Source organism: Heteronotia binoei, unplaced genomic scaffold (assembly GCF_032191835.1).
Source record: "Heteronotia binoei isolate CCM8104 ecotype False Entrance Well unplaced genomic scaffold, APGP_CSIRO_Hbin_v1 ptg000322l, whole genome shotgun sequence".
Taxonomy (NCBI): domain Eukaryota; kingdom Metazoa; phylum Chordata; class Lepidosauria; order Squamata; family Gekkonidae; genus Heteronotia; species Heteronotia binoei.
Window position 1 is genome coordinate 96425 of NW_026800016.1, and position 26969 is coordinate 123393.

The 26969-nt window shown below is 58.4% G+C and overlaps 1 protein-coding gene across 8 annotated transcripts; it reads right to left on the minus strand.

Moving 5' to 3' along the window:
• Positions 1 to 282: 282 nt before the first annotated feature.
• Positions 283 to 17240, minus strand: TPM2 (tropomyosin 2). 8 transcript variants are annotated; one of them, XM_060263517.1, is made up of 9 exons: positions 17046 to 17240; positions 16674 to 16799; positions 8901 to 9034; positions 5724 to 5841; positions 5581 to 5651; positions 5079 to 5154; positions 4200 to 4262; positions 3215 to 3284; positions 283 to 549 (listed from the first exon to the last, which is right to left on the minus strand). In XM_060263517.1, the coding sequence occupies exons 1-9, from the start codon at positions 17157 to 17159 to the stop codon at positions 467 to 469; spliced, it is 855 nt and encodes a 284-aa protein (XP_060119500.1). In that variant the 5' UTR covers positions 17160 to 17240; the 3' UTR covers positions 283 to 466. The 8 variants fall into 8 exon arrangements, with proteins under 8 accessions (XP_060119500.1, XP_060119503.1, XP_060119507.1 ...); XM_060263520.1 differs by lacking the exon at positions 5079 to 5154 and adding an exon at positions 4405 to 4480 and having other exon boundaries at positions 17046 to 17237; XM_060263518.1 differs by lacking the exon at positions 283 to 549 and adding an exon at positions 2524 to 3030 and having other exon boundaries at positions 17046 to 17237.
• Between the last annotated feature and the right edge of the window lie 9729 nt (positions 17241 to 26969).

A 26969-nucleotide genomic window follows, 5' to 3' on the forward strand; every position in this document is an offset into this window, starting at 1 on the left:
AGCATTCCCTCTATTCCTTCATCCAAATCATTGATAAAGATGTTGAACCAAACAGGCCCCAGGACAGATCCTTGAGGCCCTCCACTTGCCCCTCCTCTTTGGCCTGGGAAGCAGCAGGCAGGGGTCTCTTGCGGGGCACTTCCAGCCCATCTCATCAGCCAGGCCGCTGTGTCAGGGCTGACCAGGGAGGAAGGCTCTCCACCTGGCCGTGGTAGGCCTTCATCACCCGTGCCCCTAAAGCCAGGGACGCATGCGCACATCCACACACACACACAGAGTGAGTCTCTGTTCAACTTGCTTTAATGTATCCGGAGAGCCAAGTGGAGGGGGCAGTGCCTAGGCAGAGCCCCCTACAGGGACCAGCAGGGGCCCAGGGCAAGTGGGCTTCCCTTCTCCTGGAGGAGCCGATGGGGCGAGAGCGTGGGTCAGGGAGGCGAGGGGGAGGGGAGGCGGCTGGCCCAGCCCCTCAGAGGTTGTTCAGTTCCAGCAGAGTTTGATCCAGGACTTGATGGATGCTGACATTTTCCTCTTTGGCACTGGCCAGGTTCTCTGCAAACAAAAGGCAGGCGGGCGGGCCAGCAGGACACCCGGTCACATCCACAGCCCCCGTGGGGCGGAGGAAGAAACACACACATGTACATACCAAGGAAGAGCTCAGTTCAGCAGCCTTGCTTCTGCAAATGAGCAGGTTCTTCCAGTGCAAGTCCATCCCCCACCATGGATCCTGCAGCCTCTCCCTCCCATCCACCCACCCACCCTGACGGTTCTGCAAGGAGCCACCAGCCCAGCCCTCCAGACACTCTGCACTGCCAGGCTGCAGCTCCCGAGGAGAGGAGGGGGACTGGGTGGGACAATCAGAAGACCAAGAGGGTCTGCACAGACACCCCCACTCCTCCCCCCCCCCCGGTGACTGGGCCTTGCATGCGAGGAGAACCACCCCCCACACCCCATGGGCACCACCCTCCAGCAGAGCTCCCCGAAGGAAGGGCGAGACGAAGAAGAAGGGCAACAGTTCAGGAGCCAGTCAAGAAGAGAGGCAGAGAAGAGGGAGCCCAGCAGGAAACGCCTGGGAGGGCAGCCTGCCTGGAGACCGCCCCCCCCCCCCCTGGGCAGGCATCAGAAAGAACTTCCTGACAGCGAGAGCGGTTCCTCCTGAGTGGAGAGGGGGTGGGCTCTCCTTCCCGGGAGGCTTTGAAGCAGAGGCGAGAGCCACCTGACAGCAAGGCTGATTCTGTGAACTGGGCAGCTCATGAGAAGGAGGGCAGGAAGGGCTGCGCCAGTGCTGAGTTCTCGGGGCCCTTTCTGACACGCCCAGGGGAATGCCGACTGCCACTTTGGGGTTGGTCAGCAGTTTTTCTCCAGGCCAGTTTGGCCAGGGATCCTGGAGGCTTTTGCCATCTTCTGGGCATGGAGCCTGCAGGGGCCACTGGGGATGTGTGTGTGTGGGGGAGGGGAGGTATTATCAGAAATCTCTTCCTGCCATGATTTGCATTCCTATTAGGCTCTGTGTTACTGTATTCTGGCATTACGTCTCCTGAGTTCTGCATGGGGGGAGGGGGGAGAACGTGTAGCTAACACTGCTTGGGAAAGATCCTCACTCCCCTGGCTGTAGGAGGCAGCTTCCCTGAGCTCCTCCTTGCTGTGACCCCAGCCATGATCGGCGCTGCATGGATACTTTGGGAAACTATCTCTGGACTGAAGGTTATGAGAACTGTTTTGAATGAAGTTTGAACTTTGAGCAGGAGCAACTCAAGTGGCAGAAGCTGGTGCTGAATCCTGACGGTTAACCAAAGAGCTGTTTTAATCTAGACAGAAATCGCTATTCTCAATTCTGCCAAAGCTCTTCTCACGAGGACTAGCATTGCTTTCAGCTTACAATAAACTTTGTCTGTTTCCTCAGAGAAGTCTGTATTTGTGAGTGTCCTGCCTTGTGCAAGGGGTTGATAAGGGACTCTTTCTCCTCCCTTTCCCATGTCCTCCTTTGGGACCCCAGCCACCCACCCACGGCCCGGCCCAGCCCTTGCAGGCAGAGAATGCAGGAAGGTCCCCCAGCCCCACCTGCACCAGGAAAGGGGCTCCCTGGGGGGCAGAGGAAGGGTGACTCACAGGGCAGTGGGGAGAGGACGGGCTATTGCCACCTCTTGCCCACAGCATTCTGCGGAGGAGAGAGAGAGAGAGAGTTAGCAGCCAGAAAGGTGCATGGTGGTGGTGGGTGGGGGGGCTCTGAGGAGCACAGGAAATAGGGAGGCCAGCAGTGAGGGGGGGGAGGATGCCCCCTTGTGGACCCTGGATCCCTTGGAGGAGGGGACTGAAGTCCAGATGGAGCAAGTCTGCAGCCCCCCACCCAGGGAGGGGGCTGCTGGCCAAGGCTTCTCTCCTGCCACAAGACAGGTGACCCCCTGCCCCCCCACACAGAGAGGGCACAGTCTGAGTGACAACCCCCCCCCCCGCACAAAGGGCAGGGGCCTCAGGAACCGTCAGGAGCATGAAAGAGAGAGAAAGAGAGAGACAGGGAGAGGCTTCGTCTGCCGAGAGAACGTTTATTGATTAGATCAGAGTCAGAAGAGAACAGAGTCCGGAGGTGCTCAGGTTGAGCGCAGAGAGGCAGAGCAAAGCAGACACCGCAGAAGGGCTCTCCTGGGGACCAGCACCGGACGGTGCCTCTTTCCTTCCTTCCTTCCCTCCTAAAGGTGAGTCTGTCCTCAGACCTTCCCTGGAGCGGGAAGGAGGCCCACACATGACACAGCCAAGGGGGCCCCGCAGTCTGGGGAGAGTTCCGCCAGCCCCCCTGCTCTGCCTGGGAAGGCACTTCTGGCATGGAAAGGGTGAGGGGGGGCTAGCCCTCCTGGAGGGGACATGCACACACATGGGTGTGAAGGGGGTCGAGAGCAGAGGTGTGCAGACCAAGAGAGGGCGGGGGTGGGGGGAAGAGGCAAGGGGTCGTGGCTCAGAGCGAAGTGATGTCGTTCAGGGCATTATCCAGCTCCTCGCTGATGGCTTTATACTTCATCTTCTGGGCATAGACTTCGTCTGCAGGCAGCGAGTGGAGGACGGAGGGGGTGTGGCACAGCCAGCAGAGTGAGGGAGAGAAGAGCGTGAGAGGAGGTGAAGAGAAGGGAAGGGAAGGGAAGGGGGGACTCACAGCAGAAGCATGCATCCCTCCCTCCCACCCAGCAGCCCCAGCCCCCACCTCCCTCTCCAGCCCCACACTTACCCTCCAAGTCGTCTATGGTCTTCTCCAGCTTGGCCACAGACCTCTCAGCGAATTCTGCCCGGGTCTCAGCCTGGGGTGGGGGGGGCAGAGAAGAGGGGTCAATGCCCAGCCCACAGAGGGGGGGAGTCTGTGAACACAGCCATGCACACCAACGGCCTTGTGGGCAGGTGCTGGTGAGGGGGAGGGGGGTCTGGCAGGGCAGGGGGAGTCCGGCTGGGATTTAAAGCTACATTAGTTCCCTCATGCAAACTGGCCAGGAAGGTTTAACAACTACTCAGATCTACATAAAATCAGTCATAGAGTTTCTATAAAAACAAAGCTCATTTTAAAAGGAACCTGGAATACAACCACCGACACCTTTCCCTTTCTCTGTTAAACCTGAGCCTGAGAAGGCTGCGGTTTCTCTTCCCACCTGAGGCCCCAAGATCTGGCGTGAAGGCAATTCAAGGAGCCATCCAGAGCTACCTGCAGCGTCTGACCAACAATGGCAACCAGGAAAATACCCCTTTTGCACCTGCGGCAGCCTGGTCCTCTCTGCCCACCTACTCTGGATGGCACTGGAAGCAAGCCCTCTCAGCCCCTCCCCCTCTGCTGCTCCCTTCCCTCCCTCCCTGGGATTTCGGCCAGGGGGCGTGCAGCAGGGGGGCAGAAGGGAGGGAGGCAGATTCTTCCCCCACTCCCCAGAGGCAGAGGAGGCCTTTCCTTGTGGAATCCCAGCCCCACGGGGCAAGCCAGATGGCAAAGATGCCACTGTGTGGGCAGGACTTTGGGGCTGGGCCATCCAGGGCAACAGCAGGAAGAGCCCGCCAATTCTTGGAGTGCCTTTCCTTTCCAAAGCCGCCTGAGATTCCTTTGGAAGCCACAACCCCTCAGAACTCAGGTCCCCAAGCAAGCTGGAATGCTGCCACACAGACCCATCCCTCCACCTCTCCCCACCACCGTGGCACCCCCCCTTCCTGAGCCCCCTCCTCTGCACACCCCTCACCTCTTTGAGTTTGTCTGTCAAGAGCTTGATCTCCTCTTCATATTTATCCTCCTTGGTGGAATACTGGCGGGGGGGGGGGCGGAGAAGAAAGGGTTCAAATCAGAGCCAGGAGAAGAACCCAGGCTTTGCTTCCCAGGGGCCTCTGCAGACCTCAGGAGCTGCTCCCCCACCCCGCCCCCTCCATCTCCCCACGGGGCCCCCCTACCTTATCTGCCTGGGCTTCCAAGGACTTCAGGTTGTTGGTGACAATTTTCAGCTCTTCCTCCAGGTCACCACATTTACTGTGGCCCAACCAAGGAAAGAGGCAGAGGAAGGAGGCAGGAAGGAAGGAGAGAGAGAGAGAGAGAGAAAGAGAACCCAGTGAGAGGACAGAGCAGCACTGCAGGAGAAGGAAGGAAGGAAGGAGGGAAGGCGGGAAGCTGCATGGCCATCAGACCCGAGCAAGGACTGTTGGGGGGCTCAGCAGGACAGGACATGGCTGGCACCCTCTAGGTGGCCACCACGGCCAGAAGATGTGGGCCCCTTAACTTTTGGGGGAGAGGAGCTGATATCCCGTGCATCCTCCCACTTCCTCCTATGTTTCTGCTTCACAACATCTGCTGCATGGACAGACCAAGCCAAGACCCGCCCCCCCTTCCTGATGGCAGTTCTGGTGGCCAATCTAATCTGAGTCCCCCCCCCCCCCGTGGGCCCAGCGCCCAGGGGACTCTCTGCTGCTCCCTGGCCAGCTGTCACCCACAGTCCACAAACGCCTGCAAGGCTTTCTGCACCCAAGCCAAGCACAGCGAGGGGGGGGGGGGACAGAAGAGCACCAGGCAGAGGCAGAGAGGAGAGTGGAGAGAGAGAGAGACAGAGGGGGGGGGAAGCCCCACTCAGTACCTCTTCCTCCGCAGCCATCAGGGATTTGAGGGACTGATCCATGGTGCGCAGCTCCTCTTCTAGCTGCCTCATGCGGCTGCCAAGGCAAGGCGGGGCAGGCGACACTTAGCCACGGCCCTTCTGCCCTCAGCCCCCCTCCCCCCGAGCCTTGGAAGGCGAGAGGCACTAAGGGGATGCCAGGTCAGCTCAAAGACCGCAAACGGGCAATGAAATGTGACACGTTCACACTCAAAGGCATTTGTCACTAAGCATGCAATGGGTAGCAGGGAGCGAGGGCAACCGGTTGGCACCCCCCTGACCAGGGCACCACCTGCCCAGTTGTGCCAAAGGGGGATGGGAAGCAGGAATAAGTGGAAGGGACACCCCCCCCGCTTCCTCTTGCAGCCCCCACCCCAGCATCAGAGCGCCTTCGCCAGACTGGACGGAGGCTCTGCTGCCTTTCTGAATGCAGAGGGGGCCCAGCCCAGCCCTTGCCCCCCTCCCCCCCAGCATCCATGCTCACCTCTCAGCCACTTCCGCCCTCTCCTCCGAGCGCTCCAGGTCTCCCTCCAGAATAACCAGCTTCCGAGCCACCTACCAAGCCAAGGAGACACAGAACTTAGCCCTGCTCTCCCCCCGCTTGGAGCCTCCCCCCGCCACACCCACCTCCTCGTATTTGCGGTCGGCCTCCTCAGCGATGTGCTTGGCCTCCTTCAGCTGCATCTCCTGGAGTTCCATCTTCTCCTCGTCCTTCATGGCGCGGTTCTCAATGACCTTCATGCCTCTGGGGAGGGGGGGGGCACAAGCACAGCAGCAGAGATTGGGGGCTTCCGCCAGCGGGCAAAGGCTTCCTCCTTGGCCTTGGCAAACTGCTCAGGGCCCACCTGCCCCCCTCCTCCCCCACCTCTTCAAGTGGGAAGGCACCAGTGTGACATTGCTGACAGAGTCCTTCCATGCCAGCTGGAGATCCCCAACCACCCCCCCCCCTCAGGCAGCCCCATTTACTCCAGAGAAAACCTCCTTCCTTCCTGGGCATGTGCGCCCAAGAAGGCTGCCACCAAATGCCCTGCAGCCTCGAACTGGCTTCTCCAGCCCAGGAGACACCAGCTGCCCAACCGGGCACAGCAAAGCCCCAAACTCTCTCCCCAGGGAAGGGGCCTCAAGCAGAGAAGGGACAGACCAGATGGCAAAGGCCCCAGGGAGGACAGGATGTTGCCCCCACTGGGCAGCCAGAAGCCTCTCTCTGTGGGCCCGTCTCCTCCATGACATCCCCGGGAGAGCACTGCGCTCCTGGGAGAGCAATTTGCTGGTGGCCCCAGCTCCAAAGACATCTGGCTTTCCTCAAGCAGGACGAGAACCTTTTCAGTCCTGGCCCCAACTGAGTGGGACTCTCTGCTGAACACCGGCAGGGCCTTAGGGGACCGTATGTGATGGGAAATACACCTTAAATTCAGAGGCTTGGAGTGGCAATCATTGGAGTCAAGGCTTAAGTTTATCAAAAGAAATAAAGTTTACTAGAAAACATCAGGAGAGGGTACTTGGGATAAAAAAGAAAAACAATTTAGCATACCAGCTGGTCTAACCATGTCTGTCCTCTCCATGGCTGCATTATACAACCCTTTGTCTCACAGTTCTCCTTCCCAAAGAGCATTTCGCCAGGCAGAAGAGCCATTCAGCTTGCATACAAGATCAAAGCATTTCACACCTAACATCCTTTCTGACCAATGTTGTATTTACATCTTTCATGGGTAAAGGAGATTCCGCTCACAATTGGGTTTAGGTTACTATACATCACTTCCTCTTTCAGGAAAACAAACAGTTAACTCTATAATAGCGGGAATGTGCATAGTTTGTATTCCAACAGTATGCCATTCCGCAGGGCTGTAAGGCAGAGAGGCTCCGCCAGGCTTTGGCTTTCAGGGCAGCCCCCCCCCCATTTCCAGCAGGACTCCAGCAATTCCCAAATGGCTCCACTTCAGGCCCCGTTCCTGAGCTCACAGCTGTGCCTCTGCCTGAGAGGGGCCCGGGCTCCGCCTTGCGGGAAGGAGGGAGGGAGGGAGGCCCGCTTCAGCCATCCCCGCCCTGCACAGAAAGGGCACGCAGCCGGTTCCCACCAAGCCCAGCAGAAAGACCCTCAGCTGTGCCCCAGGTGTGCCCCAGTCAGGGCAGGGGGGGCATGATTTCAAGGAGCACAGGTACTGCTGCAGGGATTGGGGGGGGAGCATCCGCCAGAGCAGCCCCCCATGAGGCACTGAAGGGGGGGAGGGAAGCCTGGAGACTCTGACTGGAGAGGCAAAGTGGACAGATGTGCAGATCTACAGTTGTGGGCCCAGAGCAGCTTGCCACAGAGGTGGAAGGGGCTCCTCCCAGTCACGTGTGGGGGGCAGGACCACACCCGTCCTGCAAGGGCAGCATGCTGCTGCTTTCGCTCACTTCTGTAGGTATGTCTCTGTTCGGCTTTGCCTCAAAGCATCACGTGCCTTGTGTCTCCCCAGGGCGATGATACCCAGGGCAGTGGCCAGAGCCGTTCCAGCCCCCCCCCCCCCCGCCAGCATCAGGCTGCTTCTTGGAAGGGGAGGGTGTCACCCGCCTGGCCTGCTGAGAGCTGCACCCTCCCTCTGGCCCAGCCCAGAGAGAAAAACCTTCCTTTGCTGACTACAAGGCTGATGGCTGCGTGTGATCGATGGGGTGGGAATCCAGGCCACAGTTCTGGTCAGCGTATCTCAAAAAAGGACATCACAGAGCTGGAAAAGCACAGAGGACGGAGGACAACTAAGCTGAGGCCCCTTCCCTAGGAGGAAAGGCTAAAAAGTGGGGAATTTTGCAGCGTAGAAAAGGGTGCACTAAGCCGTGGGGCGGGGCGGGGGTTATTGAATGATCCATGGAGTGGAGGAATTTTGCTCCCTCTCATGAAAGACTAGAACTCGAGGGCATCTAATGATGGGCAGGAGGTTCAGGAGGGACAAAAGGAAAGACTCCTTGACCCAGATTGAGATGTGGGATTCACTGCCAGGAGAGGTAGTGAGGGCCACAGGAATCAACAGCTTTATAGGGGATTTAGTAGATCCATGAAGGATAAGTCTAGCAGTGGCTACTAGAGAGCAGTGGTTAAGTGTGCGGACTCTTATCTGGGAGAACCGGGTTTGATTCCCCACTCCTCCACTCTCACCTGCTAGCATGGCCTTGGGTCAGCCATAGCCCTCACATTGTCCTTGAAAGGGCAGTTTCTGTGAGAGCCAGTTTGGTGCAGTGGTTAAGAGTGTGGACTCTTATCTCGGAGAACCGGGTTTGATTCCCCACTCTTTCTCCACATAGACCTGAGTCAGTCACAAGTTCTCTCAAGGCTGTACCTCTCAAGAGCAGTTCTTGGAGAGCTCTCTCGGCCCCACTGGCCTCACAGAATGTCTGTCTGTTGTGGGGAGAGGAAGGGAAAGGAGATTGGAAGCCACTCTGTGTGAAATGTAGGGTATAAACCCCATCTCCTCTTTTTCCACCACTAGGCCTGGTGACTGAGGGGAACCTCACGTCCAGAGGCACTAATCCTCTGAATCCCAGAGCCAGGAGGCAACGCTTGGGAAGGCCTCGGCCTCTGTGCACTCTTGTTGGCCCTCCAGAGGAACTGACAGGCCCTGTCTAGACAAGACGGACCCTCCCTGGCTCTCCTGATGTTCTGTCTAAAGCAAAGGCTTCTGCATCTGTGTTTCGGCACTTGGGATGAGTCTGAAGGAAGGCAGGAGAGAGAGCATGACCCTTCCAGGGCCAGCCCCCGGACCCACCCGCAGCAGAGGCTGCCAGCTGTGGCCAAGGGGGGAGCGTGCCCAGTGGGACCCCTGCCCCCCTTACCTCTCGCTCTCATCCGCCATCTTCTCCGTCTCCTCCAGTTTCTGCAGGGCTGTGGCCAGGCGCTCCTGGGCCCGATCCAGCTCCTCTTCCACTAGCTGGATGCGCCGGTTCAGAGAGGCCACATCGGACTCCGCCTGGGGAGAAACGCAAGCCCTGAGTCAGAGCCGCAAGGGCAGGACCTCGGCCAGCCCCCCCCCCAAAGCACAGCAGGTCAGGATCATGGAGGGGGGCTCATAATCTCCTCCCCACCCCCCACAGAAAGACAAAGGAGCTCCTATTCACAGGGCCAAGGACTGCCCCCCACCCCCCCACACACACATGCTGCTGCCAACGAGGCAGAGTGCCCCATGCCTGGCTCCCAACCCCCAGGGGCCAAACCCCGCAGCATCCCCCCCCCGTACCCTTTCCCAGACTTCCTCCCCACCCTTGCCTTGTTCTTTTGGCTCAGGCCGGAGACACGGTGGCCACGGGAAGCAGCAGCCTTGCCACCAGGACGCAGCGCGAGGAGGCCCAAGCGGGCCATGCCAGGCACCCTTCTCAGGCGCCAGGGTGGCGGATGGAGGAGCAGAGGCGGCAGGGAAGTGCTCCCAGTCAGGACAGCTCCACATCCCGCCCTGCAGACCGAGCTGTACTTCTGGGGGGCAGCCCCAAGCCCCCTGCCCCAGCCTCCAGCCCCCAGCAGCCCTGGCCACCCACCCACAAGCCTCCTGGAGGAGGGGGAGGCGAGGCAGGCCCAGCAGCAGGGACGGAATGATTCAAGCAACAGGAATGCCGGCAGAGCAGAGAGCTCCCAAAAAGGAGAGAGGAGTTGCTCACGAAGGAAGGGCTGGATTTCCTGTTTATGGCAGCCCTCTAGTCTGTGTGTGTGTGTGGGGGGGTGCTCTTCTCTCCTCCCCATCAATGCTCTTGCTGACGGGAGGGGCTGAGCCAAGCCAGTGCTCCCCCCACACCCCCCCAACGTGGACTCTCTGCCCCATAAGGGAGATGTTCTCTGCTTGGAGAAGGCACAGGAAGGGGGCACAAACCCAGAGCAATGGCCCAGCTGCAGGGAGCCTGGGGGTCTGGCCCCCCAACCAGCACTGCACAGAGGAAGAGAAGGGGCAGCCACTGCCAGGCAGAGGGGAGAAGACCTTGTGGGCAAGCGGGGTTCACCTGGCCTGCCTTTCCATGTGGGAATCCCAGCACCTCCTCGCACCCAGGTCCCACCTGAGCTGTTGGGGCTCACAGCCATGTGCAGAAGCACACCCCACGGAGCTCCAGAGTTTCTCTGCCCCAAAAGCCAGAGGCAGCCTGGGTCCCTTTCTGGCCTGCAAAGCCTGGCCTTCATTCCTACCCAACATGCACTTCACTTACAGAATGCCCAGCCAAGGGGAATGTGGCGGGGGGGGGGGGCTATTTGTCAGTTCTGAGCGGATGTGACAGACAGACAGACAGCGGGTGCTCAGAGGCACACCTGACGATGGGGCGCCTGTGCAAGGGGCCGGCTGGCGTCCCCCCCTGATCTTTGTCTGACCACTGCTGCAGAAACAGAACTGGCACCACAGGCCTTTCCCATGCAATCAAGAACCGGTTTTCTTTAAAAGGAAGCTGGCAGGATCTGCCCTGCTTGTCTGGCCCCAGGCCCCGCTTCCTTTCCACTGCACAACTGACTTCCCCACCAACTCCTCCGCTTTGGTCTTGACCCCCCAGTGCCCCTCCCCATGGAGAGGCAGGCTCGGCAACCCACGGACTGGAAGGGACACGTTCCCCTGTGTGCCAGCCAGCAAGCACCCTTCTGGCACAGCAGGGAGAGCCAGTCAGGAGCGGCTATTGCGAGTGATTCCAGAACCTCCGCTGAGCTGAGCTGGGCCCGGCGGCCGCAGGCCTGTCTCTCTCCCCCCTCCTGGGCCACCTCTAGGAAACAGAAGAAGGGGCAGGGCGGGCTCCTCACAGGCAGCATCAGGGCAGGCGCTTTGTCCGCCAAGTAGCAGCTCTCCTACCCAAAATAGGCAAGGCCTCTAAAGCCAGTCTCCCTCCGAGCCCAAGAGAATGTAGCAGCTGAACACCGATGTGGAGGGAAGCGGGGGGGGGGGGGTGTTCTTTCAGAAGAAGAGCAAGCAGCAGGCGGAGGAGACAAGAGACCCCCCTCCCCGGAATCCTGAGCAAGCAGCGCGGGGGGGGGGAGGGGGGTGTTCCCCAGAAGCAAGGGCCCTTTGGGGTCTGCTCCTGCGAAGCGCAGGGAGGGCCCGAGTTTGCAGAGGATCTGGGGGGGGGCTCTGTTGAGGGGGGGAGGTCGCTGTAGGGGGGGGCGTGGAGGACAGGGGGGTGGAGGGGGGCTCAGTGACCCCCCTCTGCTGCTGCTCTTCTTGGCTCCGCCCACCGCCGCGCAAGGGAAGGGACGGCGCAGCAGATAGCCCTCCTCCTTCCCTCCCCCCTCCCTCTGGCGCCGGACAGCCAGAGGCGGCTGGAGGGGGTGGGAGCCCTTCTGCCGAGCCCGCCTTTGTGGCCCAGCCTGGCGGGGCGGACGGCGCACCCGGGCACCCCCAGGCCGGAGTGGGGGGGGGGGGAACGAGCCGTCCAGGCCGCCGAGTCGGGACCCCGCGAACGAAGGACTCAGCTAGCGCTCCCGCCCCCGCGGGATGGGGGAGAAGAAGGCGGCGCCGTGGGCCCCTCCTGGCCCGGCGCTCGGTGAGCGCACTCACCCGCTGGCGCGCCTGGCGCTCGGCGTCGGCTTGGCGCTGCAGGTGCTGGGCGCGCTCCTCGGCCTCGTCGGCCACTTGCTGCAGCGTCTGGATCTTCTTCTTCACCGCCTCGACCGAGCTGCCGCTGCCGGCCATCTTCCGCCCACGGGCCGGCGGGCAGGGGGGGGGGGGAGGAGCGCGGCGGCTGGACTTCCCTCCCTCCCTCCCTCCGCCCGTCGCCCCTGGTGGGTGGGGAGGCGGCGAGATGGGCCGAGTCCGCCCGCCCACCGACCGACCCAGCAGCGGCGGCAGGCTGGCCGCCCTCGGCGCCTCCTCCTCCTCCTCTTTCCCGCTCCGGGCCGCCGTGCTCTTCAAGAGGCCGCCCAGCCCCTTCCGGCAGCCCTGTGGGGCAACAGCCACGGTCTGGGGCGAGGCGAGGCGCCTGCTGCTAGCCACCAGGCGGCGGGGAAGGCGGCTCGGTTGCACGCGTCTCTTTTCTTCCGCTCTGTTTCGTTTTGGTTAGTGCGTTTTGATCCTGCTTTCGCTCCAAAGAGCTCACAACTCTTACTTCCCCCGTGAGGCAATTCACACCCAAGTATTTGGGTCAGAAGTCCCACTTCGCCTTGTTTGCACTTTGTGAATGCTCAGAGGTTCAGCTCAATTTCCCATGGAACTCCGTTCTTCCTGAGCGCTTCCGGCAGTGTTTGGCAGCTGCAAGGCCGCTGCGACGCCAAGGAGGATTTGGGGGGCAGGGCGGGCTGACAATGGGCCCCAGCCTTTCTGCTCCCCGGCGAGGTTCCAGAGGAAGGCCGTGCCGCGGCTGGAGTGGAGCACGGAGGCTCTAGAGACAGGGAGGCGTTAAGCACCATCTCCTGGACAGTCTGACCAAGATACCCGAAACCCGAAACCGGCTTTCCTGCAGTTCTCTTTGCTAGCACAGCCAGAGAAAGAGGATATGGCTATTCCTGTTTGATTTTCTCTGCGCTCAGATACTTACAATTGGTTACACTTCAGTTGTATGCTTGTACCAACTGTATTCAATTATTCAAAGATAAAACTTTCTTTTCCTGAAACTGGTCTTTCAAACCATGGACAAAGACGAAGAATCTTAGAATCATAGAGCTGGAAGGGACCTCTAGGGTCATCTAGTCCAACCCCCTGCACAATGCAGGAAACTCACAAACACCTCCCCCTAAATTCACAGGACCTTCATTGCTGCCAGGTGGCCTTCTAGCCTCTGTTTAAAAACCTCCAAGGAAGGAGAGCCCACCACCTCCCCAGGAGGAAGCCTGTTCCACTGAGGAACCGCTCTTCCTAATGTTCAGCCGGAAACTCTTTTGAGTCGATGTCAACCTGTTGGTGGGGCCACAGAAAACAATTCCATACCCTCCTCTATAGGTCAGCCCTTCAAGTACTTGAAGATGGTGATCATATCACCTCTCAGCCGCCTCCTCTACAGGCTAAACATCCCCAGCTCCTTCAACCTTTCCTCATAGGACTTGGTCTCCAGTCCAGACCCCTCACCATCTTCGTCGCTCTCCTCTGTACACCTTCCAGCTTGTCTAAATCCTTCTTAAAATGTGGTGCCCAAAACTGAACACAATACTCCAGGGGAGGTCTTACCAGAGCAGAGTAAAGGGATACCATCACATAACGTGATCTGGACACTAGACTTCTGTTGATACAGCCAAAAATTGCATTGGCCTTTTTAGCCACCGCATCACACTGTTGACTCATGTTCAGCGTATGATCCACTAAGACCCCTAAATCCTTTCGCACAGACTACTACTAAGACAAGTCTCCCCCATCCTATTGGATTTTTCCTACCTAAATGCAGAACTTTACATTTATCCCTGTTAAAATTCATTTTATTGGCTTTAGCCCAGTTTTCCAGCCTGTCAAGGTTATCCTGTTTCCTGTTTCTGTCTTCTACTGTATTTGCAACCCCTCCCAATTTAGAATCGTCTGCAAACTTAATAAAAAGGTAAAGGTAGTCCCCTGTGAAAGTACCAGTGGTTTCCGACTCTGGGCTGACGTCGAATCACGACGTTTTCACGGCAGACTTTTTAACGGGGTGGTTTGCCATTGCCTTCCCCAGTCATCTACGCTCCCCTCCCCCAGCCAGCTGGGTACTCATTTTACCAACCGCGGAAGGATGGAAGGCTGAGTCAACCTTGAGCTGGCTACCTGAACCCAACTTCCGCTGCAATCGAACTCAGGTCTTGAGCAGAGGTTAGGACTGCAGTACTGCAGCTTTACCACTTTGCACTACGGGGTTGCATTCCGTCTATTCCTTCATCCGAATCATTGACAAAGATGTTGAACAAAACAGGACCCAGGGCCCTTGTGGTCAGCCACAAGTTCTCACAGAGCTGTTCCTCTCGAGCAGTTTCTCTCAGAGCTCTCTCTGCCCACCTCCCTCACAGAAGAAAAAGAGATTGGATTTATTCCCCACCCTTCCCTCCCCGAAGGAGTCTCAGAGCAGCTCAGAATCCCTGTGAGGGAGGTGGGGCGGAGAGAGCTCTCCCAGAAACTGCTCTGGAGAGGAACAGCTCTGTGAGAACTTGTGGCTGACCCAAGGTCATTCCAGCAGGTGAATGTGGAGGGGGTGGGGAATCAAACCCGGTTCTCCCAGATAAGAGAATCCGCACACCAAAATGCGCTAACGAAAACAAGGCTGTGGCTCGCGGGACGCAGAGAATTCCTTCCTAGTCCACACTGGCTGGGTTAAGCCAGGCTGCCAGGCTGAAATCCTGCCAGTGGCCTGCAGGTGGCAGTGGAGAGTAAGGCCTCTTTGCCAAAGGGAGGAGGGAGGGAGCGCCGCCTGGGACAGTTGAGCGACGCCTTCGTGCTCTCCGGACCGTGGTGCAAACCGGGGCCCGCCCGAGGGGGCATTTATAGCAGCCCCCCTCTCCAGTTGGGCCTTGCAACAATCCCGTGCTGTAGGTGCTGAGCGAGAGAGGGATTGGCGTGAAACCCCCCAGCAGGCTTTATGGCACAGGGAGAACAGACCCTGCATGGAGCGGCGGTGGGAGGGGTGGGGGGCGGACTAGATGGGCTGCGGGCCCCTTCCGACTCTCGGAGTCTATGACTGGCCACAGTCTGGCGTCCATTTTTGATCTGCATTTTTTTTTAAATAAATGTCTTTTATTTGGGGGCAATCAAGAAGTTTGGGGTCCACCTGGTGGCTTGTCTCTCAACTGGGAGCTTTCTAACCCCACCCCCCACCCCCGCCGCCAGGCCATGCGCGGAGGAGGCTCCGCGGTCTCCCTCCTGCCGGTGGTCTGGAAGCCCCGCTGCAAACCCCCTGGCCTGGGAGAGGAAGAGCAAAGGGCTGCAAAGGGCTGCTTGTGCGGATTGTCCCCAGAGCCCCCTCCCTTTCCTTGCCCAAGGGGCAGGCCTGTCTGCGGCCATCAGATCACGTCGGGGGTTGGGGGGAGAAAGCGGGGAGAGCTCAGCAGTTTAAAAAAAGACATGGGATGGCCTCCAGACCAGCAGCCCCGCCCCCTCAGCCCCCTGTGGCCAGCCCAGCCATGATTGCGGCCCTGCCCCCCCCCCTCCATGGTGGCATCACCCACCCAGCCAGCCGGGTCTCTCCCTCGCAAGCCCACCGCCAAGACACCCTCCTCCTTCCCCGCCCAGGGCCGCAGCACTCCATGGGAGGCGGGCGGGTGCTTCAAGGAAGGGGAGTGGGCCCCACCCGCAGCGGACCCAGGCCTCTCTTGCAATTCCGGGCTGTGGAGCCCAGGCTGCTCTCTGGGGCGGGGGGGGGGGGGCTTGTGGGGCCCGCCTCTGTGTGGCACGCAGCACCCCCCCCCCCCCGCCCTTGCGGGAGTCACTGGGAAGGTCTGGCCCTCTGCTGGGGGCAACAGGCGCCCTTCTGCAGAGGTCCCAAGCAGGACAGCGGAGGGGCTGCGACTTCAGAGGGCTCCAGCCAAGCTACAATCCGGGCCCTTTCCCAGGCCTGCCCTCCAGAGGCAGAAGAGCCCCTGCCCCGTTGCAGGCTGGGGAAGCTCCCCCCTCTCCCGCCTCCCGCCGGGGCCTGCAGCAGGGCTCGTGCCACCAGATGCCCCCCCCCCACCCAAAGACGAGCAAGCATCCCTCCGGCAGCACCTGCGGGGCAGGGCGGGGCGGGCTGGCCAGCAGGAGGCGGCAGGTTGCTCCCCGGGACCCCGCTTGGCCACATGGGGGGGGGATGGCAGGCCCGGCTCCGTGCAGCTGCTCCTCCAGCAGCCTCTGCCCCACCCCCGCCCCACGGCGCGTGGAGCTCCGCCCTCCTGCTCGGCAATCACCAAATATGAGCAAAGGCAGAGGCGGCCGGGCTGGGGCAGGCGCCAAAGGCTCCGCGGAGGCCCAGAGCTTGGAATCTCACAGCCCGCTCCCCCCCACCCCCCGCCCCGAGGACTGGCGGCTGGAGCACTGCCGCCTCCCCCCCCCCCTCGCCCCCAGGAACCTCCGTGGCTCTCTCCCCCGCCAGAGACCCCAGAGGCCCCCGGGGCAAGAGGGCGGCGGAGCCCCGAACTCCCTGGGCCTGCGAATGGCAGAGGATTTCCCGGGGGGGGGGGGCGGTGAGAGGACGGCGAGGCGGCTTCCTTCGCCGGAGGAAGGAACTGGGCGGGGCGGGGGGGCGCATCAGCTCCCAGCAGGGACCACCGGCCTTGCCCTGTCCTGTCCCGCCGGTGCCCAGCTGTCCTTGCCCGGCGGCGGGTCCCCTGGCTGCCCTCGGGGCTGCTGCGGGCGGCGGCGGCGTCCTCCCTCCCTCCCTCGCAGGCGGGCGGCGCGCCAGGCGGCTCCCTTTAGCTTCGCCTTAAGTTTCCCGGATCGCCTTGCAGGCGGCCTGGGCCCGGGGACGGATGAGCGTTTATTTATAGGGTGTTAAATACCCCGGGCGGGTGGCATCACCTCCGCCTCCCTCCTGGCCGGCCCCCTGAGCAGCTGGCTGGGCGGGGGGCAGCGGGGGCAGCGAAGGCCTCCTTAGCGGCCAATGACAGCTCCATCCCCGCCTCGACGGCACGCGGCGGCGGGAGGGGAGGGGAGGGAGCGCTTGCGCGGTCAGCAGCAGGAGCAGAGCCGCCCGCCCGCCCCCGCCCCGCGCTCCCCACTCCCCACTCACGTCGGCCGCCTTCTTCTCGGCCAGCTCCAGCTTCTCCTGCGCCTCCTTCACGGCCTCCGAGTACTTGTCCACCTCATCCTCCGTGCCCTTCAGCTTCTTCTGCAGGCCCTGCTGCTCCTCTTCCAGCTGCAGCCGCCATGGGGGGGGGGGGGGAGAGAAGGGGGGGTCAGTGGGGGGCCTCCAGGGAGAGAGGGCGGGGGAAGGGGGTCACTGGGGGGCCTCCAGGGAGAGTGGAGGGGGGGGCTTCCTTCCTTCCTTCCTTCCCGGAGCCTGGCAGCTCGAGGGCCCAGCCGTCTAACCCGGGCGGGGGTGGGGAGCGCTAGAATCCGTCCTCCAGGCTCTGGGCCTCTACCTTCCCCGGCGGGCGGGCACCTGTTTGCAGCGGTCCTCGGCTTGCTTCTTGTCGGCTTCGGCCTGCTCGGCTCGGTCGATGGCGTTCTCCTTGTCCAGCTTGAGCATCTGCATCTTCTTCTTGATGGCTTCCATGGCTGCGGCTGGAGCGGCGGCGACCCGACGGGACGGACAGAGGCGGCAGAGGAGGCGGCGAGCGGGACCGGGCGCGGCGGAGACTGGCTGGGCCCGGAGCCGCTGGCGCTGCCTAAAAGCCGGGGAGGGGCCGGGCCCTCCTCCCTGGCCGGCCGAGCAGCGCCTTTTAGGGACAAGCCGGCCGCCCCACCGAGCGAGCGACCGACGGGCCAGCAGGAGCGCACCCCCTCCCTCGCTCTCGCCGAAGCTGGCTGCGGGCCCCAAGAGGCGCAAGAGAGAGGCAGCCCAGCCGGCCCGCAGCTCCTCCGTTCCTGCCTTCCGCCCTGCCCTCGGGGGGCTTGCAGTGCCCCCTTCCCCCAGGGCAGGCGGGCGGGCGGGACGAAGCCTCGGCTGCTGCTGCGACCCCCACTCCCCCCCCCCCGGGGCTGGTGGCCCTGGCGCTTCTCTCGCCCCTCGGGAAAGCCAGCGGTCCCGGTGCGCGGTGGGGGGGCATCTGCTTGAGTCTGGACAAGAGGCGCGTCCGGCCTTGGGAGAGTGGGTGCCCCCCCCCGGGAAGAAAGAAAAGGAGAGGGTCGGAGGGGATTTCTTCTGGCCGTTCTCTCCGCCCACCATCGCACGCCTCGGCTTCTTAGCAGCCTTGGCCAGGCCCGCAGTCTTGCATTTCCCACCCTGGGACTGCGCCTGAATCCCCCCCCCCCCCGGCCCCTCCGAGTGTTTGGAGGGTCTATTGTCCGCCCCTCCCCCGCAGGGTATGAGGATGAGCGTCAGGCCCAGGGGACTCCGGGGGGGGGGGCAGGCGTCCTTGAGGGTCCTTCGGCTCAGAGGGGGTGTTGGGGGGGGCTTCCCACTGCTGCTTGTGGGCTAGCCTTCGCCTCTGTGTCTCCCGGAGGAGCGGCCAGCTTCCCAGGGGCGCCTCTGCCTCCAGGAACCCCCCCCCCTCAGGAAGGAAGGACACCCCCGCCTCTGCTGCCCCTTGAGAATTGCTGGCGAACCCGCCAGCGGCAGCTGCAGGGGAAGGATTGCGCTGGAGGCTGGACCCATTTCAGCCTGACCCAAGACATGGGGGGGGGGCAGGTGGGTTGCAGCCCGCAGCCCCCGCAGAGCCATGCCGCCCCTCTCCCCTACCCCGCCAATTGGAATGGAGGCAGGCGGCAGCGTCTCTGCCCCCTTGCTCCCCTGAGCCCCCCTTTCACTTGCCCCGGGACTGAGGACTGGGGGGCGGGCTCTGCAGCGAGAGCCGGGGCAATTCTGCGCTTCGGGACATTCCTGGGGGCAGCAGGCCCCCCGCCCCCTCCCCCCGCTCCACTCCACAACCTGCCGCTGCCCCTCGGGGCGCTTAAGGGCTGCGGTTCCTTCCTCTCCCCTGCAGAAAGCCGCCTCCTGCAGCACAGCAGCCCTTTCGGGGGGTGGGCGGGGGGAGCCGGAATAGCCGCGGCTCCTGGGAATGGCAACAGGGTCTCCCCCCCGCCCGCGGGCCTCCCAGGACAGGAAGCGCCCCCCTCCCCGCCTGCCCAGGTGCTTGGCCTCCCACCTGGCTTTGCGGAGCTGCCTTGGGGGGGGGGGGAGCCAGGAAGGGCTGGGGGACGGCGGGCCATGCAGGCCCAGGACTAGGGGCAGCAAAGAAAACAACCTCCCCCCTGCCGCCGCCCCCAAAAGGGGCAACTGACTGAGCGATTGACTTCATGGATTCTCCCCCTTCGCCCCCAGCAACAGGACCAGATCTACATGTTTTTTGAGGGGGGCAAAATTAAAAAACGACGCCCCCTTTTGCGCTATTCTGTCTTATGGTCCCATAGACCTGCATTGTATAGGGGGTTGGACTAGATGACCCTAGAGGTCCCTTCCAACTCTATGATTCTATGAGACTACAATGGACTCCATGTGCAATTTGCCCCCCCCCCTCCGTCGGTGCCCGGGGCAACCACCCCCCTCTGCCCCCCCCCCCCCCCCCCCCCAGATCTGGCCCTGCCCAGCAAGAACCCAGCGGGCCTTCCATCTCCCCGCAGCGGCTCTCCAGGTGAGGACTCCAGCCTGGCTCTCCAGACAGGGCAGAAGTCCCGTGGCCACAAAGGAGGGCATCCGGCTGGGCTAGGCAGGGCAGGGACGCCCAGTGAGGAGGGACACAAGCCCCTCCCTCCAGTGGGGCTGAATCTGGAGCAGATGGGGAGGAGTGGGGGGGCTTCCTCCACCTTACGCCTCCCTGCCTTCCTGGGTGAACAGCAGCCTTTGCCCTCAGCCCAAAGGGGAGGAGGGGGCAGTGGCAGCGGGAGGGGGAGGGGGCCTGTGGCAGGCCAGGAGGGCGACAAGGAGGGCACCTGTCCCGGAGGCTGGCGTGGCCTTCCAGCCAGGCAGACAGGGGGGAGGGGACTCCTGCATCGCTGGGGAAGGCCCCCCCTTGACCTCTGGCTCAGGCAGGCTTCATCCACACAAGGCACAGGCCGGCAGGCAGGCAGCTCTCTCCCCCAGTGGCCAGGCCATAGCCACAGCCCCGGGCGGGTTCTGTCCCCCGCCCTCCCCCCTGCAGAAGGGTTTCCTTGGGCTGCTGTGTTGGAGACCCAGCAAAGAAGGCCTGCTGGGTGGGCGGGGGTCACGCTCTAGCCTGACAACAGACAGATGGGACAGGACGGGAGTCTTCCTAAACCACCACAGGCCGCCTGTCAAAACAGCAAGCCTTTTGCGACGATGGGGAGAGGCGGGGACTGGGCAGAGTTGGGGCAGACTGGCAAAGGAGGAATTCAGTCGGACTCCTGTGCTGCTTCTGGCCCAGCCCCACCCCTCATGCCTGAACTGTGCACCAGCACAACTTTAAATATCCCCGCTGAAGCCAATGGAAAATGACTCCCCCTTGCCTTTTCCACCCTGTGGCCACAATGGAGGCGGAATTCTGCTGACGCCCACCGTGGCACAGGCCCAGAGGCATGCAAGCCCAGCCAGGCCCAGAGATCTCATCCGTCAGGGTTGGTGCCATGAGCCTTCCTCACACTCCCCAGCAAGGAGCCCACAATGGAGGAGGAGGAGGAGGAGCCATGGACCCAAACAGGGAACTAGAAGGGGGGGCCACGCTGCTCTCCTCTGGATCCTCCTGAGTATTCTGCGCCAGGCCTCCAGTCACCCCGCTCCCCCCCCCTTTCAGAAGAGGAAGGAGACATTTTCTGGTCCCCAGCCAGATTAGACCCTGTGGAGGCCCCCAGGCAGTTGAAATCTTGGGGCCTCCTTGCAAATTATCTCAGGGTCTGAGGACCCACCCCACAGCCCCTCTTAAAGCCCCTTTGACTAAGCTGTGGGGGAGAGGCAGAGAGAGGCAAACTTGGCAACAACGCCAGCAGCAGCCCTATCAGGCAAGTGGGACAAAGAGCAGCTCAGTGGCTGGCTGCAAGCAGGGGGGAAACCAGAGGGAAAGCCAGCCTGGGGCCCATAGGGCTGTGCCTCTTGGCCTAACTGTTCATCTGCCTCTGTCACATCTGGGAGGGGGGATCAAGAGCTTCTGCCCTGTGGGGCTGGTATTCTGCTTGTTGCATGGAGCTGAGGAAGCCCACCCTTAGCCCTCCCCACCTGCTGCTTCTTTCCGCAAGGGTGGTCTTCGCTGGCCAGATGTGAGGTTAGCCCTGCAGCCCCCCTGCTGGCAGAGCATGAGAGCCTTCCTTCCCGAGGCTAGAGAACAACCCATGCACTTTGGGAAAGCACCGGCTGGCAGTGCAAGCATGGGCTTGGGATGTCCTGGCTGGCTGGAATCTATGGGGCCACCCTCTCCTGCACCCTGGGGAAGCCAAGGACACCACCGCAGCCAGAGAGCCCACAGCTGTTCTCACCAACACAGCAGCCCCCCATGAGCCAGTCTCAGGATCAATCCAGGGGGAGAAGGTGGGGCCAGAGCTGGGTCCCAGATACGGAACCAGCAGAGACACAAGCAACTCGAGAGAGAATTGTGTTTTCTTTTTAAAAAATGACGTCACGTAGAGCCTGCCTAAGCAAGATGTGCCAATAACCACAGGCGACTGGAACACAAAGCTGAGAAGAAAATGAAGCAGGGGGTTGACTGGTGAAGGTCTGTGATGAGAAGAAATTGTCCATTGAAAACACACGTTTCAGGCAGCCCAACAGGCCGTTATGGACAGCACCAGATGGCCAACGCAGAAATTAGTAGATGACAGAATGGGAAGCAAAAGATGGAGAAGGTGGATTTGCATGACTCACTTCAAGTGAATGTGAACCAGAAGAACTGTGACACCAAGCAACAAGTCACAAAGATTATTCTTGTATCCAAAGAAATGAAAAGTCCCGATGGAGGACTGAAGAAATTCTTGAATTGTTACATGAGAAGCAAAAGGTAACAGAACAGAATCCAAAGTCCACCTGCAGTGGAGCCAAAGTGAGCTCTTATAATGACCAAAGCCACGGGCAGGTGGAGTCGGCTGGCATCTCCCAGGGGGGCCAGCATTGGCATAGGGAGCCCAGGGACTGAGGGCAGAGGGAGGGATGGCGGTGGGAGAAGGAATGGAAGAAAACGGAGATCTGGATCTGCTCTCTTCTTCCAACCTTCGTCCCATTCCAAGGCATGCTGGTGTGAAGGCTCAGACTACTAACTCCACTTGGACTTGTGCAATGCCCGGACCATTGATCATAAGACCAGAACGCTGCATGACTCTCTGGCAGCACAAAATGTGGGCTGGGTTGCATGGCCAAGCAGAAGGAACAAGAAGTCCTAATATGAGAAGAAGACTATGACCTAATCAACATTACTGAAGCTTGAGGGGGGGTGACACAATTGGAATAGTGGGATTGAGGGGTACAACATTTAAAAGGGACAGGCAAATAAGGAAGGGTGGAGGTGTAGCATCATTATTCGTGAAGGAGGGTTATACTTGTGAGAAAATAAGTGAATCTGAGCCTGGCAGTTCAGTTGAGAGTCTCTGGGTAAAAATAAAAGGAGTAAGAAATAACAGTGATATTATGGTGGGGGTCTGCTATAGACCCCCAAGCCAGGCAGGTGATTTAGATGAGGCACTCCTAGAACAGATTACAAAGCTCTCAAAGAGAAGGGACCCAGTGGTCATGGGAGATTTCAGTTACTTAAAACATCTGTTGGAAGTCCAACTCTGCTAAAAATGAAAGGTCAAATAAATTCCTGACTTGTCTTGCTGACAATTTCGTTTTCCAGAAAGTGGAGAGGGAAACCAGGGGATCTGCTATCTTGGACTTGATTCTCACCAACAGGGAAGACCTGGTTGATGAGGTGGAAGGAGTGGGCACCCTGGGCTGTAGTGACCATGTGATCTTGGAATTTACAGTCTTGGGGAAGGGAAAAGCTGTACGTAGTCAGACATATAGATTGGACTTCAGGCTAGCAAATTTTGATGAATGTAGAGTTATGCTGGATAAAATCCCACTGTCCGAAATATTTAAGGAGAAGGGAGTTCAAGAGGGGTGGGAGTTTCTTAAAAGAGAAATATTGAAGGCCCAATCACAGACGATTCCTATGAGAAGGAAAAATGGGAGGAGCCTAAAGAAGCCAAGGTGGCTCCCATAAACGGCTCTCTAAAGACTGGAGAAATAAAAGGACTCATTTCGGAAATGAAAGGAGGGTCTTATGGCAAAGGATGAATATAAGCAAATAACCAGTGTTTGTAGAGGAATTTTGGAAAGCTGAAGTTCAGCATGAGCCGAGGCTAGCAAGAGATGCTAAAGACAACAAAAAAGGGTTCTTTACTTACACACAAAGTGAGAAAGAGAGCAAGGACATGGCAGGCCCCTTGCAGGGGCAGGAAAGTGGAATTGCAACAGGTGGTGAAGAAAGGGCAGAACTGCTCAATTCCTACTTTTCCTCAGTCTTCTCTTCTCAACATGGCAAAAGCAGAAGACATAATGAGGGTAGGAACCCAGGACCAGAATAGGGGTAGTACATAAACACCTAGTCCTTCAAATGAAGTGAAGTCCTTGGGGCCAGATGAACTGCATCCAAGGGTACTAAAGATGTAATTTCTAAGCCTCTGGCCATTATTTTTGACAATTTTTGGAGAACAGGTGAGGTGCCAGAATGTTGTGTGTGTGGATTATCTATGTGGGGGAAGGTTGTTATGAAGTTCCTACATAGTGCAGATAAAATAAAATACATACCACAAGTCAGGAAAGGCACAAACAGCCATAAGAAAAGTCCTGCGTGGTTAACAAACAAAGTAATGGAAGCTGTAAAAGGTAAGAAGGACTCCTTTAAGCGGTGGAAAACCAGTCCAAGTGAGATTAGTAAAAGGGAACACAGGCTGTGGCAAATCAAATGCAAGACTGTGATCAGGCAGGCAAAAAGGGACTATGAGGAGCATATTGCAAAAAACATAAAGACCAACAATAACACTTTCTTCAAATATATTAGAAGTAGGAAACCAGCCAGGGAGGCAGTGGGGCCCTTGGATGACCATGGGGTCAAAGGATTACTGAAGGAGGATAGGGAAATGGCTGAGAAGCTAAATGAATTTTTTGCCTCCGTCTTCACTGTGGAAGATGAGAACTTTTTGCCCGCCCCAGAACCACTAATTTTGGAAGGGGTATTGAAAGACCTGAGTCAGATTGAGGTGACAAAAGAGGAGGTCCTACAACTGATAGACAAATTAAAAACTAATAAGTCACCGGGTCCGGATGGCATACATCCGAGAGTTCTGAAAGAACTCAAAGTTGAACTTGTGGATCTTCTAACAAAAATCTGTAATCTTTCATTGAAATCTGCCTCCGTTCCTGAGGACTGTAAGGTAGCAAATGTCACCCCCATCTTTAAAAAAGGTTCCAGAGGAGACCCGGGAAATTACAGGCCTGTCAGTCTGACTTCAATACCGGGAAAGTTGGTAGAAACCATTATCAAGGACAGAATGAGTAGGCACATTGATGAACACGGGTTATTGAGGAAGACTAAGCATGGGTTCTGCAAGGGAAGATCTTGCCTCACTAACCTGTTACATTTCTTTGAGGGGGTGAACAAACATGTGGACAAAGGAGACCCAATAGATGTTGTTTACCTTGATTTCCAGAAAGCTTTTGATAAAGTTCCTCATCAAAGGCTCCTTAGTAAGCTTGAGACTCATGGAGTAAAAGGACAGTTCCTCTTGTGGATCAAAAACTGGCTGAGTAATAGCAAGCAGAGAGTGAATATAAATGGGCAGTCTTCGCAGTGGAGGACGGTAAGCAGTGGAGTGCCGCAGGGCTCGGTACTGGGTCCCATGCTCTTTAACTTGTTCATAAATGATTTAGAGTTGGGAGTGAGCAGTGAAGTGGCCAAGTTTGCGGATGACACTAAATTGTTCAGGGTGGTGAGAACCAGAGAGGATTGTGAGGAACTCCAAAGGGATCTGTTGAGTCTGGGCGAGTGGGCGTCAACGTGGCAGATGCGGTTCAATGTGGCCAAGTGCAAAGTAATGCACATTGGGGCCAGGAATCCCAGCTACAAATACAAGTTGATGGGGTGTGAACTGGCAGAGACTGACCAAGAGAGAGATCTTGGGGTCATGGTAGATAACTCACTGAAAATGTCAAGACAGTGTGCGTTTGCTATAAAAAAGGCCAACACCATGCTGGGAATTATTAGGAAGGGAATTGAAAACAAATCAGCCAGTATCATAATGCCCCTGTATATATCGATGGTGCGGTCTCATTTGGAGTACTGTGTGCAGTTCTGGTCGCCGCACCTCAAAAAGGATATTATAGCATTGGAGAAAGTCCAGAGAAGGGCAACTAGAATGATTAAAGGGCTGGAGCACTTTCCCTATGAAGAAAGGTTGAAACGCTTGGGACTCTTTAGCTTGGAGAAACGTCGACTGCGGGGTGACATGATGGAGGTTTAAAAGATAATGCATGGGATGGAGAAAGTAGAGAAAGAAGTACTTTTCTCCCTTTCTCACAATACAAGAACTCATGGGCATTCGATGAAATTGCTGAGCAGACAGGTTAAAACGGATAAAAGGAAGTACTTCTTCACCCAAAGGGTGATTAACATGTGGAATTCACTGCCACAGGAGGTGGTGGCGGCCACAAGTATAGCCACCTTCAAGAAGGGTTTAGATAAATATATGCAGCACAGGTCCATCAGTGGCTATTAGCCACAGTGTATGTGTGTATATAAAAATTTTTGGCACTGTGTGACACAGAGTGTTGGACTTGATGGGCCGTTGGCCTGATCCAACATGGCTTCTCTTATGTTCTTATGTGCAGGGGGTTGGACTATCAGGGGTGGCCAACGGTAGCTCTCCAGATGTTTTTTGCCTACAACTCCCATCAGCCCCAGCCAGCATGGCCAATGGCTGGGGCTGATGGGAGTTGTAGGCAAAAAACATCTGGAGAATTACCTTTGGCCCTGGAGATCCCTTCCAACTCTACGATTGGGGGCAACTAAATTTTGTCCTCATCTTCAAGAAGGGAAGAAAGCAGGATCCAGGTACCTACAGACCTATCAGATTGATATCTATACCCGGAATAGTTTTAGAACAAATCATCAGTAAGTCAGTCCTGGAACACAGAAAGGATGATGGTGATTACTAAAATCCAAATGGGTTTCTCAAGAACAAGTAATGTCAGACTAAACTTATCTTTTTTTTAAAAAAAAAGTTACTACCTTGCTGGATTAGGGGAGTGCTATAGATATAGTTTATCTTTATTTTAGTAAGGCTTTTGATAAGGTTCCACATACTCTTCTTATTGACAAGCTGATAAAATATTAGGTGGATCTGTCACTGGTTGACAGATCACACCCAAAGAATGCTTGTGAATGGTTCCTCATCCTCTTGGAGAGGAGTGACAAGTGGAGTTCTGTAAGGGAGAGCCAGTTTGGTGTAGTGGCTAAGTGTGTGGACTCTTATCTGGGAGAACCGGGTTTGATTCCCCACTCCTCCACCTGCACCTGCTAGCATGGCCTTGGGTCAGCCATAGCTCTGGCAGAGGTTGTCCTTGAAAGGGCAGCTGCTGTGAGAGCCTTCTCCAGCCCCACCCACCTCACAGGGTGTCTGTTGTGGGGGAGGAAGGTAAAGGAGATTGTGAGCTGCTCTGAGACTCTTCGGAGTGGAGGGCGGGCTATAAATCCAATATCATCATCTTCTTCTTCTTGTCTCAATAACCTGTTAAGAGTTCTTTGAGGGGATGAACAAACATGTGGACAAAGGGGACCCAATGATGATGTTTACTTTGACTTCCAGAAAGCTTTGGATAAAGTTCTTCATCAAAGGCTCCTTAGTAAGCTCAAGAGTCATGGGGTCAAGCAACAAGTCTGGTTGAATGGCCTTCTGCCGCCATCTGCCCAGCACAAGAGAGGAGGAGCTAAGGAGTTATTCTATCCCCCAGAGAATCTGCGTCTCTTTCACTTTGGTGCCATCTGCAAGCTTGTTAATTGCACTGCTCAGCTGGCTCAGGCCTTTAATGAGGCCGGTCAGTGCTAGACCCAACAGTGACCCCTGCAGAGCATCTCTCAAGACTGCGGCCTCCCCCGAAGACACTTCTTTCACTCGACAGCCCCCTGAGCTGCTCCAGCCCGCATCCCCTTCCCATTTCAAGGCTGCTCTGTTAAAGCGGGGCCTGGGCCACCAGTGAGAGCAGCTCCAGTGGGCCAGGGTTGCTGCTTTGCTCCTGTTCCCTCTAATTCCCCTCTGCATGATGGGCCAGGAACAGGTGTGGGTCAGGCCTTCCCCCCTCCCACAGTGGCAGCTACTGGCCTGTCAGTTCAGCCCCTGGGGGCTATTTTGGGCTTTGAGCTCAGAGCAGGCAGCTGGGGATTAGGGGCGCCTCTGCATGCCAAGCGCATTGCCTCTCACAAGCCCACCTCTGTGAAAGCGGAAAAGG